The 21138-nt window shown below is 42.5% G+C and overlaps 2 protein-coding genes across 3 annotated transcripts in view; one reads left to right on the top strand and one right to left on the bottom strand.

The window, feature by feature from the left end:
• Positions 1-2507: 2507 nt before the first annotated feature.
• Positions 2508-16096, bottom strand: LOC117460157 (uncharacterized). 2 transcript variants are annotated; one of them, XM_034101426.2, is made up of 6 exons: positions 15931-16096; positions 15728-15826; positions 15607-15639; positions 15367-15510; positions 15171-15263; positions 2508-2798 (listed from the first exon to the last, which is right to left on the bottom strand). In XM_034101426.2, exons 1-6 carry the CDS (start codon positions 16024-16026, stop codon positions 2616-2618), a joined length of 648 nt encoding a protein of 215 aa, XP_033957317.1. In that variant the 5' UTR covers positions 16027-16096; the 3' UTR covers positions 2508-2615. The 2 variants fall into 2 exon arrangements, with proteins under 2 accessions (XP_033957317.1, XP_033957316.1); XM_034101425.2 differs by having other exon boundaries at positions 15367-15639.
• A 919-nt stretch (positions 16097-17015) lies between these two features.
• Positions 17016-21138, top strand: part of xpo1b (exportin 1 (CRM1 homolog, yeast) b) — a 37684-nt gene continuing 33561 nt past the window's right edge. Inside the window, exon 1 of the mRNA XM_034100434.2 lies at positions 17016-21044. The gene's annotated coding sequence lies outside the window, so the exon portion shown is untranslated. The remainder of the gene's footprint in view (positions 21045-21138) is intronic.

The following is a 21138-nucleotide window of genomic DNA, read 5'->3' as shown; positions in this document are numbered from 1 at the left end:
GTGATGACTTTCAAAGAGAAAAGCAAGCACACTCGGAATAAGGTATTATTATTATTATTTTGGTCTGTTTCTGGTATTTGTTAATGACGATGTGCTCTGAGATGTGAGACTGGAATTGCACAGGGGGGAAATAACGTAGGCTATCTTTAGATGCGGATTTTGTTAAACTAATATGTTTAGGCTGTGGACCAACACTATACATTGACGGCGAAGGGGGTAGCAATAAAGATAACACCATTAAACAGTTACACAACATAACAGAAATAATATCGATAGCAGCGTCCCTAGCAACCACCTTGGTAACAATGAAAACGTCGCGATTTCCTGAAGTAATCTTCGTAATAACTAGCAAACTAAAGATCATGTACATCCACTGCACACATAATCTGAAATAACAACTCATATTTCTCGCATCAAATGACATCAAAACGCATTTTAATGGCCAAACTAACTTTAAAATAGGCATTTTCTACCGAGAATAAAACGAATGTCGGCCATGTTTTCTTTTTCTGCAGGGAGAAATTTGAAGATCACGTGACATAGACGCCAGCCATCGGAATGAATGGTGAAAAAAACGGGGTTTGTCAAACAGAGCACATGGTGTAGGCCAAACGATAGCTGGGGATTCTGGGTAGTGTAGTGTCTTCTGCCATCCTTTACTCAGAAAACATATTTGTTTCTCGAAGGGGAAAAATACAAAAGCATTGCACACAATTTAAACCAATCAATGTTGTGTAATTAACAAGGATAATCTGGTGTTTTTTAGTCGATGAGTAGTGCAGATATCACTGTAAAATCAATCGACAGTAAGAGGAGTACTTACTTCCGGGTGTAAAATTCTCCGTTATCCAATGGGAATGGATGCTCACATTGCCTTTAAGGGCAGCCGGCATAAACGAATGCCGTGCTTCCATGAGCGTCAAATCCCGACGCAGATGGGAATACATTGCAATCAGTTGAAAGCTATTTGCGTCCCTTTATGACGCTGAAGGAGCCTAGGAGCGTCACAATTGGACGCCACGGACACTGACCAAACGTCGCTATTGGACGCTTAGGGAGTGAGAGTGTGTTGCAATTACAGCTGAATGCGGCGATTACCATCTTGTTCAACAAAACGCCTCACAAACTGATTAAGATCCAAAGCTTTAGTGCGTTTTGATTCAATGCTGAGTACAGCCAAACTTGACAGTCTCTTCTCTGTCATTGTAGACCACAAATACCTCATTCCTTCCGTGTACTTGAGACAAATACAGAGAGTAATGTAGGCCTGTTATACTGAGTGATATTATACACACTGATGTGCTTTCTGCACGGACCTCACAGCTGTTCTCACTGTAAACATTGCGTTGTGATTAAAGCAGTTAACAAAATAATATCCAGGGGATGCATGCAGAGCTGTCATTTGCTGAGATAAATCCGGCCTTGCATCACGACTCTTTGAAACATCACTGTTGCCGGAAATACATCCGCGGAGGACCCGCGGAGGAACCATCAGTGTATCCTCGATTCTAGATCCTCCAGAGAGCCTCCTCAACGCTCGATCCTCCATGTGCATTTAGAGAAATGAGATGTCCTTCAACATGGCGTGCTGAAATCCATTTCCGGGTCACTACCGGAGGACCGAGGATTCGAGGAGTCGAGGAGTAGAGGGGACATTAGAGAAATTAGCAACCATCATTGTGAATAATGAACCAGAAGGAAATGCTTAGAGTTAAAATATCACTGAGACTTGGTTTTGATTGTAATATTCCCATAAGATCCTTACGGGGATTTAAGTTCTATATGCAAACAAGTGTAGTAAATACTAACTTTATCAAACCCTTCTAATCCTACTTATTTTAAACCTCACTGATCTTATGGTCCGTTACAAAAGGGATATTTATAACATTTGAATTAATGCAAACAATGTAATGTAAACTGTTGATCACAATGACCTTGTACTTTAATGCATATTTAGATGTAACACTCACTCAGCCGTTTTCAAACTGTGGGGTGCACCCCACTACTGCAGGGGGGCATTGCGTTTTGTATCAATAGAGCTTGTCAGGTCCATGATTTCCTAGGGCCATTCATTATAAGAACATTTCACAAAAACAAAAAATTGTATGGACTTATTTTATGTTGTCTGTATTGCATTAATGTTTTGGTAAAGTTAAACGTCAAATACAAACCTGACACTTTGCTAGGTATGGTTATACCCAAAAAGACTTTAATAGTTTACCGTTTACAGACAAATAAAGCCCAGAAAGAACTGTAAAAACATGTATCCAGATGTTTTATCCAAAATGTGTACAAAATGTTAAGTCCTGAGTTTGAAACTGAGGCCTTCATTTACCAGCCTCACATATACCTGTCATTCCCATATTACTAAATACAACATACAGCAACAAGTGTCACTATTTTGCAGCACTTTCTGTTAGTTACACTAGGCATTTTTTAAAAGCTATTCACCTTTCAGTTGCTCAATTTAGTAATTTACCTGATTTTGCAATAACGTTTCTGACTGCTGAGATTCAAGTATTTATTATTATAATTTGCTGTTTTTATCAGGCTGGCTGAAGTTGTTTTTTTCAGCAATCTCAGTGATCCTGTTCACAGACGACTAACAGGCAGTCTTATAAGTGCCATTGGTTTTGTTTCCTTCTTACTCTCCACTTTCTGGGGCGGGCTCCACCTTCTTCGTTTGCAAAGGAAATATTGAGCCTGCTGGAGCCAGTGAACAGGTCCTTTAAAAAACTCATGAACCACGAGGCGACGGAGATGTCAGGAAATGTCACTAAGAGCCCATTCTTCTCCTTCTGTGGGGGAAAAACAATGTTAGATAATGTGTGATGCTGCATCGATAAACACCATCTTAAAGGAGACTTGTCATGGTTAATTTCAGGTTCAGGTATGTTGGGTTTACACTAGAACATGTCCACATGATTTAATGTTCAGCTAACACGTTATTATTCTCAAGGTATCCAACTGAGTTGTATAAACCTACTGTGACCACCGGTGGAGTTTCTCAGGCTCCGGTGTTAACATATAACTTGTGGGACGAACAACTGAGGCTTGTCTCAATTGAATATTTCATCTCCTCCTTTCCCTCACTCGTCCCTTTCTTGCGTCTAATGGCGCATTTCCACTGCAGGGCCTCGCACGGCTTAGTACGGTATAGTTAGGCCTTGGTAGGCCAGGCTTACTTTATCATATGCTGCGTTTCCATTACAGTTTAGTAGCTGTGGCAGTAACTATAGTAACGCAGTGTAGGCGGAGCCGCGACGTCATCTTCAAAGCAACCACAGAAAACCAATATCAGCTGTTAGCACAGCTGTTAGCCCTCAGAGCTCACAGCTCTTCATATCTGTTCAGAAACTAGACAAAAGTTAAACAAGTACAAACCACAGACTATCTGTGTCATGGCGAATACAGTCGCTGATTTATTTATGTCTGTAGGCCGTTGTTGTGAGTGTGGACGGTCGGAGCATATACTGCGTTAGCTTAGCCGATCTCCATTCAGAAATATACTCATTTTAAAAGATATTTCGCCTGCCGTCTTTTGTCTGCAGACTTGTCAAAGCATTAATTCATGGTTTTTACTAATCAGTATGTTGTTACTTCGGCATCATTTTTGAAACGTGTATTATAATTGAATCACGGTCAAATATGTTCATTTTGTTGTAGTTGTAGCCCCCTTGCTAGCGATTCTCTCACTAGTTTAGCATATTCAGCCCGGTTGTTGGCCTGGAAAGAACCTGGATTTTGTAGAGCCAGAACCCCTAGTGGAAACGCAAGCAAAAACGGGCCGGGTTTGGCACGGCACGCTTAAACCTCGCTCTAGTGGAAATGCGCCATTAGCTCCGCCTCCGTAAAATGCGAGCGAGAGACGCAAGGAGGAGACGTGAGGACAGAGGAGTCCTCAGGTATTAATTGAGACTGTCACTACCCGATCTGCCGCCCTGCCCTATCTGCAGTGCGCATGTGCGAGATGGTCCGCCATATTGGACAACTCTGTACGGCAACCCAGCGCCATATAGAGAGAAACCCAAGTAGGACACTTGACACAGTGGCTTTTGGCAAAGCACAAAAAGAAAACTTGAGAGAGATGAGTAACTGTTATTACAACGTGACTTCACTATTATTGTCAGAATAAGTGAGAAATTAATTTAACTTCTGTCAGCTGTCATACTGAATAAATATTTACTGTGAATGTATGCAAAAATGTATGGCATATAGCTGTCATCTCGCACATGCGCACTGCAGATAGGGCAGGGTGGCAGATCCGGTAGTGACAGGTCGTTTCTCAATCTCGAGGAAACTGGCTTCCAAGCCAATATTTCAAGGATGCCACATCATCAAGTGGCGCAGCAGGACCGTTCCAATGTCCAGCATACTTGGAATTCCACCGAGGCCGCGTCCTTGGTTTGGGGGAAATTTCGAGGCTGCACATGGGTAGACTTCACGTCCTTAAAATCCCCACAATGCTTCGCGCACGGACCAATTTCCACAAATCTGTGGTGGAAAATGTAAGGCGGGGCCTCTCATAGGACGCACACCGGCACACTTATAGCCTGTTCACTCTTCGTTTTCTGAATGCCAGGAAGGATTCTTGCCTAGCTTCTGAAGGAATTGACTCGGAAGACGTGCTACCAAGCAAGCGTGAGATACACCCGTGGTTTCCTTGTGTCTCTCCATGCTTCCCTGGTGGGAGGGACTAAACGCAGGGAAACAACGCAAGTGAGGGATGCAAGGATTCCATTTAATCGACCTGAGATGCAGCCAGAGACGTCCTCGTTCACTCAAACGTCACTCTTAAACGACGTCTGTTAATGATGACATGTGCACACAGCTGTATCCCCTCATCGGGTTTAAGTGAGAACAGCTGTGAGGTCCGTTCAGAAAGCAGAGAAGTGTGCATAATATATATCACTCAGTATAACAGGCCTACATTACTCTCTTTATTTGCTTTAGTTTAGTATTTCTACAAACAAAGAGTCGATATTTGTCTAAAACCATTTAGTGCTTCACATAATAAAATACACAATTGCTGTAGCCTGATTATGCTTTAGGAGATGTAGGTGCGTGTTGTACAGTGTGTGTATGTGTCTGTGTGTGTATAGATGCGGCAGACAGACAGGTCTCAGTTGGTTTGGTGTCCTGTGCTTACTTTTAATACTTGTAAATAAAACTTTTGGCACGTAATTTAATTTCCTCCTTGTAGCGACCAGAGAGGGGGGGGATATATCCAGTCTCTGATAGTGTCATGTTATTATGCTGTAAGTGCTCTCATACTTGTTTGATTCTGAAATTGTATATATAAATAAATGTGTGTGTATATGTCCGCATCTGTAGCCTGTTATTGTCTCATTATACCGCACTGTGAATGAATTAAAACTAAATAGGTCATCATGAACACAGTTCTGTCCATCAGACAGAGGGCTGTGCCTCCTGTCATCATTAATGGACGTCTCTTTAAAATGACCGCTCAGAGGAGAGGATTACTCATTTCTCTAACCGCCTGCTGCTTCCCCTCCTCGGCTCCTCCGCTCGCATCACCTGTGGGCGTGACTAAGACACGAGGATAGGAGTCGAGGAGGGGAAATTAGTGAAATAAGAAAGGCCACGTGTGTATAGAGAGGCCAAGTCCCTCCCCTTCCGGGGACCTCCATGGGACCTTATTTCAGAAAAATTATGTATTGAAGTCAATGGAGAGAGAAAACTTATCTTTCGATCCCGTTCGAATTGTCCCACGAATTACACATATGATGTTTGTCAATCTTAAAAAATTATTTCCATGTAAAAAAAGTCACAGTTTGTCGTAAAACTGTTGAAATATAAGACAAAAAAATACGAAAAATACGCAACTAGAAAGACTACAAATCCCAGAATCCTGGTCCTGCATGCTGGCTCTTGGAACCGACTAACTCCCCTTATGTACAGTTCTCAACATGCCCAGACTTGTAGTGATTTTCACCTCTTTTAATACGTTTCACCTCATTCTGAAAGAAAGAAGTGAAATGTGCTAATGTGACAGCTGTCTTGGTGTGTGGTGCGAGACGGGAGATGTAGTTCATTGAGCGGTTTCACACAAAGTTTTACGACACATTTTTATTTTTTTGACTTGCAAAATTATCTTTTAAATTGACAAACATCATATGTGTAATTCGTGGCACAATTCAAACGGGATCGAAAGATAATCTTTCTCTCGCTATTGACAAAATTAAGAGATCTACATTTCTCAACATCCATATGAAACAGAAAGCAGATTTTCTTTTTCTTTATGGACATTTTACAAATCACTCCCCTTTCAAACTGTATTCTTGTTTATTAATAGCAACTTTTTTTTACTGTCATATACTATTTTGTACCAGTTTTTCCTTTATTCTCTTATTTTTTTAAAACTATAATGACATGATCATATAAAGATGTGCCTTTACCTCACTGGTTGGAGAAAAAGCTTCTTATATTCGTTAGCATAGCTAGCTAACCAGATGCTAATAACAACAAAGTTATTGACTGTATGATCAGTATGACAGATTAACAGATCTCCACTGTTTCAGTCTGCAGCTTTATTTCAGTAACTCACAACTCCGTCACATGTATATTCCCGCGCCTGCGGATATAGTACATCACAGTGTAAGCCTGTGTCAGCATGCAGTTTACCAAAGTGCCAACAGGCGTCACTATATAACAGGCATTAACAGATGCCCATATCTGTAACATCTCCTTTCCTTTAGCTGTAAACAACATCAGCATGTCACTTGTGCTACATTGTGTAAAGCTAACACTTTAACATTGTCAACCTCCAAGACATGAAAACAATTCCAATACTGTTTAACCATGCAAGTACCGATACAAAACTATAATCATATCCAACAATAATATCCAACAATCCTTTTTTTTTTTTGACAGTCCAACAGACTTAGTGACAATGTTCCCAGTTGTATCACAGGTTCAGTCTCTGCGGCGGCCGTAACAGGCGACCACACCGCGAGTGTACAGCTTAGCTCTCTGTACTCACTGGCTTCCCAGGTGTCAACCCCTGCCCTTGCGCCGGGACCCCTGGAGAGTGAGGAGGCTCCCCCAAACCTGTGTCATCCTGGACCGGGTCGGTTCTGGCTCCACCTGCAGCCCTCTCTGCGTTGACATGGCCCCGGTCCCTGTGGCTGCTCTGCTCCGGCCCTACCAGCTGTCGCATCCGGGCTGAGCGCTCCGCAACCCGCAGATCCACCCGGTTTCTCCTGTAGAGCGTGCCGTCCACCTCCACTACGAATGAGCGAGGAGCGACTTTCTGGAGGCATTGACCCAGTTGCCAGCGGCCTGTGCGATCTCCTGGAAGAGGCCTCATCCTTATGTGTTCCCCAACATTCAGTTCTGGTAAGTCCCTTGCCGATATGTCGTAGGCGGACTTTGCAAGCCACTGTTTCAACCGCAGCTTCTCCGTCACTCCAGTCACTAACCACGGTTGCAGCAAGCTGTCCGCAACCGGCAGCGAAGTCTTCAGCCTTCGTGACATTAAGTGTTGGGCTGGACTGCTGTCCTCCAACCCCTCTGTGGGCGTGTTGCGCCAATGGAGAATGGCCTGCCATTTATCCTTTGCCCGCTTGCAGAGTGATTTCACTATCTTGACAGCTGACTCAGCTTTGCCGTTTGATTTTGGATGTCGGGGTGAGGATGTGACATGGTTAAATCCCCACTATGCTGCAAACTTCCTGAACTGTTCACAGGCAAACTGTGGGCCATTATCTGTGATCACTTTGTCTGGCTGTCCGTAGCGTGCAAATTGAGATTTACAGCCTGTGATGAGAGTGTCAGCTGATAGATCCGGGAGAAGATCAATCTCCCAGAAGTCTGAATAGTGGTCTACTAGGACGATGAAATCTTGGCCAGCGTAAGAGAAGATATCCATACTCACTGTTTGCCATGGACGTGTTGGGATATCATGCAACATCAATGATTCCTTCTGCTGGGCTTGTGCATATTCATTGCATGCAGAGCAGTTCGCCACATGGTCTTTTATCTCTGCTCTCATGTTTGGCCAGAACAGCGTATCCCTGGCGCGCCTGTAACATGCCTCCCCCAATGTGGCTGGTGTGTATGCGTCTTAGCAACTCTGCCCTCAAGGCCTTAGGGATAACAACGCACTGCCCTCTGTATAGCACACTGTTTTGCATGTTGAGCTCATCCCTGAAGGGCCAGTATTCTCGCACCAACAGGGGGGTGTCCTCTTTGAAATCAGGCCATCCCCTGAGGATTACTGATGTCAGAGCTTGTAATACATTGTCCATTTCTGTGTGCTGGGCAATTTGGCGAAACCTGAAGTCAGTAACATTCCGATGCTGTGCCTGATCCAGCTCTGAGTCCTCCGCCTGAAAGCTGTCCATGGAACACACCGCCTGTCGTACATAGGGGGTGTCGGAACCACGACACGGTGGAGTGGCCCTGCTTAGAGTGTCACTGACATACATCTCCGTGCCTGGTTTGTAAACAATATCCAGAATGTACCCCTGGAGCTGCAGTAACATGCCCTGAAGGCGTTAGGCGCACTCATGAGGGGCTTCTTAAAGATGGTGATCAGTGGTTTGTGGTCTGTTTCTGCAGTGATTGTGTCCCTGCCGTATAGGTACTGGTGAAATCTCTGGCATGCAAAAACTATGCTTAAGCACTCTTTCTCTATTTGAGCGTAGTTTTGCTTAGTCTGTGTCAGTGCGCGTGAGGCAAAGGCTATGGGCTGCCCCTTTTGCAGCAAGCAGCACCCCAGTCCATTCATGCTGGCATCACTCTGCCATCACAGGCTTTGTGATGTCATAATATTTGAGAACCGGCGTGTTGGTGACCATCCGCTTTATCTCGCGTATATTGCATCATCGTGTTTTGGCAGCCAGTGCCATGCCGTGTCCTTATCCAGGAGTCTGCGAAGAGGCTCACAGATCTCCGATAGCCTTGGCAGGAACTTAGCCAGATATGTCACAAACCCGATCATGCGTTGCACTGCCTTAGCATCCGTGGGCGTCGGCACGTCCAACACTGCTTGAGTTATCTCTGGGTCGATTTTCAGTCCTTCTGTAGACAGGACATGGCCGTGGAAATGTACAGCTTTGAGCTTCAACTGCAGCTTGAGTTCACTCAATCTGAGCTTCACAGCCCTGCACCGTTGCATGAGAGCTCTTAAGTTGGTGTTGTGGTCCTCTTCAGCCTCTGCGTCCGTATCGCCACACCCGACCACCAGGATGTCACACGCAAAAAGGCTCGATGCCAGCCAGGCCTGATAGCAGCTCATGTTGCTTGCGCTGATAGATCTCTGGCGCCACTGAGACTCCGAACGGGAGTTTGAGCCATCTCATCCGACCCCATGGGGTCCAGAATGTCGTCAAGCGGCTGCTTTCCTCATCAAGCTTGCACTGGAGAAAGGCGTCACGAGCGTCAACCAGTGTGAAGACACAAGCCTTGGGCAGTATGTACAAGACGTCTTCTAGCGTTGGCATGTGGTAATGGGACCTGAGAAGTGCCTGGTTGAGAGGCTTTGGGTCAATGCAGATTCTTATCTTGTCCGGTTTAGCTACTGTCACCATGTTGCTTATCCACGCTGTTGGCTCTGTCACTGGCGTAAGGTTGCCTGCTTTCACATGTTTGTCCAGCTCTTCCTTAACCCGGGCTTTTAATAATAATAATAATAATATATTTTATTTATAAGCGCACTTTTCATTTGCGTAAACAAAACTCAAAGTGCTACAGGGACATTTCGTGGTGAGCACTGGACCCGTGTCACTTCAGGGTTCAGATCGAAGTGAACATTACCTGGGACTGACTCGATCGGGTCATGGAAAACATCATGAAAGTCTTTCAGTAGCATTTATTTTGTGAGTGGTGGCTTTTGTTTGGCGTTTACTATCTCAAACACAAGTCTGTGTGTTTTCCCCCTGACCACACATTCAGTGGGAAATTTCCCCAGGGATGGCATGTATGTGTCAGAGTACAGCTTTAGCCTTGTTCTGGTCGGCTGTAAGGCTGTCTTTGGTGACAGTTTCTCTTCAAACTGGCGGCCCATAACATTGCAGGTGGCCCCTATATCTAGCTGGCATAGCTGTCTTTTCTTATTCAGGTGTAGGTGCACAAACCATTTGCGACCAGGTGCTTTCACATTCCCCACATATTCAGTGACATTGTATAGGTTTTCACTTGTATCTGAGTCCCCTTCAGTTTGCTTCAGTTTGATCGTCAACAACATTAACTTTTCTCGTTTTCTCTGCTCTGCTGCTGGCCTGACATACTTTTGCAAAGTGATTTGAAACGCCACATGCTCGGCAGGTCTTACCATAGGCTGGGCACTGCTCTCTGCCCCGTTTGTGTCCATTTCCACAGTATTTGCAGGTCCACTGCTGCTCTCTCTCAGCCGCTGTGTTTCTTTCCGCTGTTTTCCACTGTGTTTTTCGTCGCATTAACACTGTCCGTCTGTGCCTGCGGGCTCTCAATAAGCCTCATGCGTGACTCTAGAGGCTTCTCAATACTCAAATTTCCCCTCCTCAACTCCTCGACTCCTCGGTCCTCCGGTAGTGACCCGGAAATGAATTTCAGCGCGCCATTTTGAAGGACGTCTCATTTCTCTAAATGCACACCGAGGACCGAGGATCGAGCGTCGAGGAGGCTCTCTGGAGGAGCTATAACCGAGGATACACTGATGGTTCCTCCACGGCTCCTCCGCGGATGCATTTCCGGGAACGGTGGAGGCGTGACGCACGGCCGGACTTATCCCAGCCAATGACAGCTCTGCATGCATCCCCTGGATATTATTTTAGAAACTGCTCTCATCGCAACGAGATGTTTACAGTGAGAACAGCTGTGAGGCCCGTGCAGAAAGCAGAGCAGTGTGTAAAATATATATCACTCAGTATAATAGGCCTACTCTCTTTATTTGTTTTAGTTTAGTAGATATCTACAAAGAGTCGATATTTTTCTAAGATCATTTAGTGCTTCACATAATAAAATACACAACGGTGCACAATTATGCTTTAGGAGCTGTAGGTGTGTGTGGTACAGTGTCGGTGCGTGTTGTACAGTGTGTAGGTGTGTGTTGTACAGTGCACAGATGCGGCGGACAGACAGGTCTCAGTTGGTTTGGTGTCCTCTGCTTACTTTTAATACTTGCAAATACAACTTTTGGCCCGTAATTTCAATTCCCCATTTCAGCGACAAGAGAGAGGGGGGGATATATCCAGTCTCTGATTGTGTTACGTTATTATGAGAGTGCTCTCATACTTTAAATTGCTTATATTTATATAAATATATTTGTGTGTGTGTGTCCGCATCTGTAGCCTGGTATTGTCTCATTATACCGCACTCTCAATGAATTAAAAGTAAATATGTGGGGGAACAATGTTCAGCTGATCTAACAGAGATTATAAAATATGACAAAACACTCGACAGCTGATGCAGCTGTTGCCATGTAATAATGAACGGACGTCGCTTTAATATGACCGCTCAGAGGAGAGGAGTTCTCATTTCTTTAAACGTCTGCTGCTTCCCCTCCTCTCTCCTCGGTTCCCCTCCTCGGTCCTCCGCTCGCATCTCCTGTGGGCGGGACTAACGGAGCGTCCACACTACAGCTTCAAAAAAAGATTGGAGCTGGGCGTGTCTGGAGCTTGGGGATTTTATTCAAGCAACACGACTAACAACCAATCACATGAGGGTCTGGTCATACAAAACCGGGTGATTTGCTACGGCGATAGTTAGTTTCTCCTCCAACTTTTTTTGAAATATAGAAATGAACGGCGGGATATCTCTCCCAGCTTAGACGCGGTTTGATTGGCTACGGCTTGAGCTGTCAGATTTTCAGAAACGGGATTTGATTGGCTGGCGCTGGCTACTCCGGCGTCTCCGGTGTCAGAAGTTGAACAGTTGAACATTGTTCAACTTCTGACGCCGGAGACGGCCCGCTCTGCTACCCACAATTCAGTTCGGCGAAAAAGCGAGGCAACGTGATGTCAGCCCATTGAAAGTGAATGGGCAGATTGGAGTTTTCGACGCTGTCGACGCTGTAGTGTGGACGGGCCGTAAGTCTCGAGGAGGGTAGTTGAGGAGGGGAGTCGAGGAGGGGACATTTAAGAATTGAGAAGCCTCTACAGTCAATTCTGCAAGGCGGGAAATCTCCACAGCTGTTGGCAGCGTTAGGTCCCGTTCACGCAGCAGTCGCCGTCTGGTGCTCTCGCTGGCAATACAGAGTACCAGCCTGTCCCTAATCAGTTCATCTTTCATGTCACGGTACTCACATGATGATGCTTTTTCCCTCAGCTTTGTTATAAAGCTATTGATCGGCTCGTCCGGTCCTTGTTTGCATAGACACAGCCGCGCAAAAACTGCGGCATGTGTACGGCTCATTATGGGTATTGCAATTTGTGAAGTCCCGGCCCGGAGCGCGTTCTGCTGCTCTCCGTCAGAACTACACCCCTGTCAGACGAGACATAAGAGGTCTCTCAATGCTCTAATTTCCCCTCCTCGACTCCTCGGTTGTGACCCGGAAATGGATTTCAGCGTACCATGTTGAAGGAAAGAATCTAATTTCTCTAATGCACATCGAGGACCGAGCATCGAGGAGGCTCTCTGGAGGAGCTCTAACCGAGGAGACACTGATGGGTCCTCCGCGGACGCATTTCCGGGAACGGCGGAGGCGTTACGCACGGCCGGACTTATGAGCCAATGACAGCTCTGCATGCATCCCCTGGATATTATTTTAGAAACTGCTTTCATCGCGAAGCGATGTTTATAGTGAGAACAGCTGTGAGGTCCGTGCAGAAATCAGAGCAGTGGGTAAAATATATATCACTCAGTATAACAGGCCTACATTACTCTCTGTATTTGTATGCTGTAGTTTAGTAGATATCTACAAACAAAGAGTCGATATTTTTCCATTTAGTGCTTCACATAATAAAATACACAACGGCTGTAGCCTGATTATGCTTTAGGAGCTGTGTGTGTGTGTGTGTGTGTGTGTGTGTGTGTGTGTGTGTGTGTGTGTGTGTGTGTGTGTGTGTGTGTGTGTGTGTGTGTGTGTGTGTGTGTGTGTGTGTGTGTGTGTGTGTGTGTGTGTGTGTGTGTGTGTGTGTGTGTGTGTGTGTGTGTGTGTGTGTGTGTGTGTGTGTGTGTGTGTGTGTGGTACAGTGTGCAGGTGTGTGTGTAGTACAGTGCGTAGATGCGGCGGACAGACGGGTCTCAGTTGGTTTGGTGTCCTATGCTTACTTGTAAATACAACTTTTGGCCCGTAATTTCAATTCCCCATTTCAGCGACCAGAGAGAGAGGAGGGGAGGGGGAGATATATCCAGTCTCTGATTGTGTTACGTTATTATGAGAGTGCTCTCATACTTGTTTGATTCTGAAATTGTATATATTTATATAAATATGTGTAAGTGTGTGTTGTATATGTCCGCATCTGTAGCCTGTTATTGTCTCATTATACCACACTGTGAATGAATTAAAAGTAAATATACAAGTCGTCATGAACACATCTGTCCATCAGACAGAGGGCTGCTGTGCCTCCTGTCATCATTGATGGACGTCTCTTTAAAATGACCGCTCAGAGGAGAGGAGTTCTCATTTCTCTAACCGCCTGCTGCTTCCCCTCCTCTCTCCTCGGTTCCCCTCCTCAGTCCTCCGCTCGCATCTCCTGTGGGCGGGACTAAGTATCGAGGATAGGAGTCGGAGAAAGGAGTCGAGGAGGGGAAATTAGAGTATTGAGAAACCTCTATATACCACGTGATGACACAATAGGCTCGTGTTGTGTTCAAGGACCCTGGCCTTGGCCAGGAGAAACAGGCACTCGCTTGTTTAATTATTTTGCGGTCTAGATTTCTTAACGTGTGTTTAGAAATTACCTCGAGGGCCGTACCAAAGGAAGGAGGTTCCCCACCCCTGGTTTAAACATTGTCACAGCTCACAGGATATACCTGTCAGCCAATACGACAGATGTTTATTTCCATTCAAGTCTCTGGTTGGTCTGGTGTCTTGCCTCTGTTGCATTCACTGAACACGGGAAATTACAATTCTGTCATCCTCACATGATGAGGTTCAGGTAAAGCACGGTTAATGTATTATATTATTGAGGGAGAATTGTCCGGGGCCACAGAAAAAACATTCGGGGCTTTGGTCCTGTATAATAACGTCATATTAAATGCAGTCATTTGATCTTTAGCAACAGCTTGTGAGAGCAGTGCATTAATCGGTGTTCGTTTGAATGCCGCCAGTTTGTTGACGGCCTGTGTGTTGATGGGATTTCTCATGCTTCCTAAATGTTTCCCCTGCCTTTCGCCAGTTCTTAAATCCTCCTTTCACAAAACTCCCATCCCTGATCTTGTCTGCACTGACAAGCTTATTTTCTATAGCAGAGCAACAGAAGAAGCACACCGCATTATCACTTTCTCTTATATAGTGAAGCTTTTTATAGACTGCTTACACTAAAATGTTAACTCAAAAATAGTAACTCAAAATAAAACTTTTGTATTGATTTGTTTAGTGAACTTTTTGGCGTTGCAGTTACAACTCTCCGCCAACAGATGGGGGTGCTGCAGCCCGCTCAACACCCCCCCCCCCCCCCCTTCCCGCGTCCCTGGTGACAGGGGCTTTAGCAACACCTGTAAAAACAGAATCTAAACGCTAGGCTACAGCCTAATCATAACCATGAAGAAAATATCACCAATATCAAGCTTTTCTATTTTCTATTCAAAGTTTGCTAGTATTAAATGGGTCACATTTCCAAATTACACAGGGTTCCGAGTGTCAACGAACAAACTTATTTTTGAGACTATTTATGACATTTCTCTGTGCACTATTTCTCAGAATATTTTACCCAATGATACTTTAAAAAGTGGTGGGGACGAAATTGGCAATTTCAAAAAGTGGTGGGGACATGTCAACAGCGTCCCCAAAGTAAATGACACATGTTTCGCAGCAAAAACATATAAATTCTGACTGCTGGTTTTACAGTAAATGGTCTGTGTGCGTTTCTCCTTGGATTGAGCATTTTGTCAATCACAATTTCACAATATTAAGATCTGCTTTATAATTTTAACAAAATACAAAATAATGTTTCTTTTCAATACATTTCATCGCTTTGTGTGAATTACTCAAACCCAATTTGAAGGAAGGCATAAAAGCGTATAAAGGAAGTAATTTATCACTTCAGTTTAAGAATTAGTACCTTCACATTGGTGGTGCATGGAGGGAGGAGGCTGTGCACCTGGTACATTTGATCCACATGTCCGGGCAAGTTACAAACACGAAGACTTACCCCCTGGCAAATGGAGACCAATGGAAGGTTTTATTTACATTTGTCTAGGGACTTCAAATCCATCTCAAAGCAGAAAAAGAGCATACAAGTTGAATTGCTTACATACCTTGTCGTGAGCAGGCAGATGCTGTGTGTCCAGCCTACTGGGAAAACTCTGTGATGGCAGGTCATATAACCTGGGTTGTAGGAGAGAGGGGGGTTGTTCCAGGAGAATGTCTGATATAATATTCTCATGGGCCTCTCTGAGTTCCTTGGAGTCAACATTAAATGCACCTACAATTAAGCCTTTTGTTTCGTTCATTTGTTTCATGGCCAAGGCAGCCTCATCAGCATTTGAATAAGTCACCTTGCCAAATGTTGATCCATTGAACACTATTTTCTGAAAGTTATGAGAGGAAATATATATTTAGTTATCTATTGAAGGTAGAGATTTCAAAGCACACTGTGTGAAATTAGTATTATGTTACCTGAACATTAATGACTTTTCCGTAAGGTAAGCACATGATGAGCAGATCTTTAGCAGTTTTATCTAGTTCTGTGCCACAACTTGGAAAGATGGTTATCGTCTGTCAGGGCAAAACATTTGTTCAAAACTAACACCTGAAAGAGGTTAAGACTAAATACATTTTCAGACAGTAGTTTGTACACTTTAGCATTATTTCTGCCCTACCTTCATATCACTTGCGTCCCAAAATATCTTCATAGGAAAATCCTGTGGGTGATGTTTAAAGGTTTTACAGTTTAAATAGCTGGTGTCCCTGTCCATCCTGAGTGTAGAGCTGTTTATTAAACTATATTCCAGAAAGGCAACAATATTTTATAAGGGTTTTTGATTTGAATTTGATATTGACATTGGCTCCCATGGAGACCAATAACATTCTAATGCGGAGTGAACTTTTTAATTGAAAATATTACCAAAAGGCAACAAAAGCAAGGTGAAATGTAGTAACATTTATAAAATATCCTCAGAAAAAATATCATTTGTAATAAATGCTATGTTTATGATAAACATTTTAAAATGGCCAACTTTACCATTTAAAAATCGTCATATTTTAACATTCTTACCAGTCTGACATTGCAAATATATTTACAGATACCCTAATTGATTCCTGATGAATTCCTTTGAGCTAATTGCTAACGTCAGCATGCTAATATCCTAAGAAAGACAATGCTAACATGCTAAAGAAAAGTAGGTGCTATACAGTTAATGTTACAGAGTACTTTTAACATATCTGAATTCACACTAAAAACAGAGAAAAGGCTCTGAATGTGATTAATTTTACATTTGGTTATAACTACAATATTTGGCAAATGTTGACATGTGCAAAAACTTAGGGTGTTGCCCACGTCATTAGGGTTCATTCTATGGAAACCATGAATGACCATACAAAATGATCCCCTTTTTGCAATGTCCATTGTAAGTGTAGGTGTTGAAAATAAAAACATTTAGATTTGTACTTTCATATACAACAATAACTCTTTATATCTAAATATTGTTTTTGGTTCATTTACATTAATACCACTCCATACAAAGAAGTGTATATTGAAATATGCAGATGTTCTTTCAAATGTTTTACTAATTTACTTACGACAGTGTTTACTATTTCATCAATCTCATGCCTGTAACAAACTAGTGATATAATCGATGGTAAAAAATAAGTCATAAGAAAAACACTTCTTTATATGTTATATGCAGTGTGATTTATTGAGTTAAGACACATAAGAAATGTTATTGTTTTGCATTTTTATTTAACCTTTATTCAATACAAAGATCCCATTAAGACACATATCTGGCAGGGAGTACTGCTGGTCAAAAGAGAAATAAACTGGTACAGATATCATCATTATAAAATTAACTTAACACAACAGACACAAAAGATACATAGATCAGAAACTAAACAATGATGGTAGCAAGGGATTTTAAAACATGTCAAGAGAAGGAAAAGTTAAGTCTGTTTACAGCTCATTCCAAACTACCATACAATTATATTTAATATTATATCTGAACTGACCAACACAGACATAAATACTTAGGTTTACAAAGAAAGACATGAAAATGTAGAAATACATTTTTTACTTATCAGAATAAGTAAAAACCGACTTACAGGATTAATAAAAACACATTAAAAGGGTCATGGGAAGACAAGTAATAAACTCCTTTGTTTTGGGGTAATTCATTCGGATCCGTATTCCTGTGTGGACAAGATTTAGCAACATTTTGTTTGATCGTTACATTTTTTAACAGAAGCCTCCAAGTGTGAGGCCTACAATTTGTGAATGAGGCTAAAGTGGTTTGAATAATTTTCTGTAATATGTCTGTAAAAAACTAAAAGTAAGCCTTTTGTTAATAATAGATACAGTCCCTAAGGCTAATTTGCTCCGATCAGGATATTGTAATGACCAGGTTTACATTTGTCTGGCTTGATCCCACTTTGGTTGCTTCACACTGTAGTTTATGTAATATATAATCTTGTTTAAGCTTTTAGGGACACATTGTTAAATCTGTGTGCCATTTCCCCAGCAGAGGGCCCCCCAGGATCACATGTGCACATGCAGAGATTTGAAAACACTTGAGTTTCAGAAGATGGCGCTGTTATTTGTTTATAAAGGTCTGAATAATCAGGCTGTCCAAATCAAGAGTATTTGTGTCCTATGTTCACAGATTGTATTTCCTGCAACAACTATCACCAAGAATAAGCATGTAGAATGATTCAATCATTTTAAACATTCAAGCATACATAAAATCGAATATATTTTGACTTTTGTTATTGTTGTATATGTTTCATTTCTCCTTTTACTATTGCATATTTCAAAGCTGATCATGCATGTCAACAGCAGTATGAGCCAAACAAATGACAAGCATTTTTAGAGGATTGCCACACAGAGGTCAGCCCCCTAGTGTAGTGCCATGATAATATATGTAAATGACCTACCATGGCTGACCAGACAGAACGAGATTTAACCAGCCTACGCCTGACTCTGGTTGCTTACCTCCTAACTTCACACGTGTGTAACAATACATTCCAGCACTGAACTAAGAGAGAAGCTCAGCTTTGTTGACAGGGAGGGTCTGGAGGCAGTTGACTCTTGAGGAAATGACGTGGATTTTCATAGTTCGTTTCGTTTTTAATTATATCCAATTGGAGTGAACTTGATTAAGTATGGCCTACATTAAGTGAAAGGCATTAATGAAAGCTTTCTGTAGATATAGATGTTTTGTAATTGTCCTTATAAAAATCAGGGGCCACGTTAAAGCTATGATTAGATGATTGACAGAAAAATAATCGATAACTTTTTTGATAATCAATTAAATGTAAATTTGGATCAAAAGTGGCAGAAAAGCAGTTTAGCCTTTATTTCCTGCTTATATCATATTACAATATTTGTGTCTTGGCTTTGGACTGACAAAACATTTAGAGCCATAAATATGGGTTTTGAAAAACTGGGATGGACATTTTTCACTATTTTCTGACATTATATAAACCATACCAATAATCGGCAGATAATTCAATAAGGAAACAAATAGTTATTTGCAGCCCTAGTCTACAAACACGCAGATACTTGCATGATTACTTTTATTTGCACTCATACAGTACGTTCCTTATACAAGCTTGTGTGAGTGGATAAGATAAAAAAAGAAAGAAAACATGCATGTATTTTTGGCATTTTATCAAAGCAAAAATCACAACTGTAAGCATGTAGTGGTTGTAAATAATAAACCACAACAGTTAAAGCAGCAAACAGCACTGGACAGAGTGTTAGTTACAGCCCTATATGGACATGTCTTATCTCCCAAGCCGTAAGTATGAAGTTGAACTTCAGACACTGGCTTTTCCTAGACTACTTTATTCCTAAAAAGTGGGCTAAGCTGTTTGTGTCCATAATTGTGTGTGTTCTTCTTCATCCAAGGGTAGAGGCTTCTAGGAATGGGACAGCAAGGAGGGCAAAGCAAACGACCCTCATGAATCAAAACACAGATAATAGGCTTCAAAATCTTGTTTGTTAATGACAAAGGCTCGGATATGTGCCAACTGTCTGGCATGTAAGAGTCAGACTGATCCAAGGACAGCAACAAACCAACAGTGCACAGATACAATAGGTAACATAACTTACATTTGAAGATGCCTTATACAAATTGAACTTTGAATATTTTAGGTTTCACTTTCTTTGGAGGATTTCTTGAGGGGATAATGACCCTCTGCAGCCTTCTACATTGCAATCAGAAATCCACTTGTCATGTTAATGCATTATAATCATGCTTTGTGGGCTTAACAGAACATTATAATGTACTTCTTACAGTGAAAGAAACACAACTAGGCTAGTAACCAGTTTGGTTGCAATTAGATATTATAAATCAACATTAAAAATCAAACATGCACCTCAAAAACTCATATGAGATGAGTTTGCACAAATAGAATGTAAGCGCCAGAGTTCTGCAATTAATATTAAAGATATGTATATGTTTTTCTATGGGTCGCCGAGACATAAAGAAATGAGTGGTAGACAGTGTTGCTGGGTAAATACTCAAACGCCCTTCGAAAAAAATCCTTCCTGAATGACTTTACAGGGTTGTGTACTGTCTCCACTACACACCAAATCCAGTATTTTTCCATCAAGTAGCGCGCTGGAACACGTGACCACAAAGGAGAAAAAAACGCTGTCATGTTTGCATCCTCAACTGACAGCGGTGCATGCTGTATACGGCTCTTAATTTGCAAAATATAGCCAATGCTATTACAGTTCTGGTCTTTACTGCTACTGACACTTCATATTTATGTATTACACCGTTCACTTTGGTACTGTTGTTATTTCGTGGAACAAATTCTCCTCCAGGTCGTTTTTCTAACCCCGTGCGTTCATGATCGTGTAACCACTCCCACTCGTGGCTGGTGGAAAATTACCAGCTTACAAGCAACAGGCAACTGAATGGTACTTGCGGTTTATCACATTTAACACTGCTCCTGCATAAGATAGCCACTTTCGTTTCAGGATAAATAGCATTTAAAAGAAATACAACCACCACAAGAGGATAAAATTATCAAATGACACTCGTTTTACGCCTCGTATTAAATACAAGTCCACCAATGTGGTGTAGCGTTTACATGAATGAAGGTAATACAACTTGACCCTCAGGAGAAGCAATAAACAGTGGTCGCTTACTTATTCGCTATTCCGATAAGCGGAGACATGTACAAGTCCATTCTGCATGGGAGTCTGCCCTCTTTTTCTCTACGGGCGGAGTAGTCGCGTGGGCGCTTGAGCGAATTGAAATAAACTGACAGCTACATCATCCAATAGGGCACCAATAAGGAAGTCTCCACCAAAGCTGCAGCCAATCACCACATGATGTGGGCGTAACCCCAGTCCAAACTTTACGCGGCGCCATCGGCTGAAAACTAAACCGAGATGGAATCTCCCAGTCTGAACCGGTTTCAACCGGTTGAGAGTTAGTTGCTTGAGAGAGGATAGGAGGCGCAGGCACACAACCTCTACACCGCCCCGCTGGAAAATTATAAGAGTAACGAATTAACTAGTGAATCAAGGTTTACTTTGTTTCGTAAAATGTATCGGAGGAACATATTGCTGAGTTCGCCGTAATAGTAGTTTTGAAATCCACATCAGTGGTCCTTACTAGCCAGATATCACTCACTGCTGGAGCTGGAGATAGTCAACGCTGCAGAAATAGGAAATATTTTCTAATCAACAGTGATACTGAAGTACTCACTATATCTGGTAGCTTCTTTGGCAAACACCACTCTTTTCAGTCAGAGCCTTGGACTTTAGGTAGGTAACTGGGATGAAGTGCAAACCTGCCATGCCGTGATTAACGTTTTTGGCTTTACCTTTATAAGTAATAAAATGCATTGTGGTGTTGGTA

This window comes from Pseudochaenichthys georgianus, chromosome 15 (assembly GCF_902827115.2).
Source record: "Pseudochaenichthys georgianus chromosome 15, fPseGeo1.2, whole genome shotgun sequence".
NCBI lineage: Eukaryota > Metazoa > Chordata > Actinopteri > Perciformes > Channichthyidae > Pseudochaenichthys > Pseudochaenichthys georgianus.
This window is presented reverse-complemented; position numbering and strand designations above follow the sequence as displayed.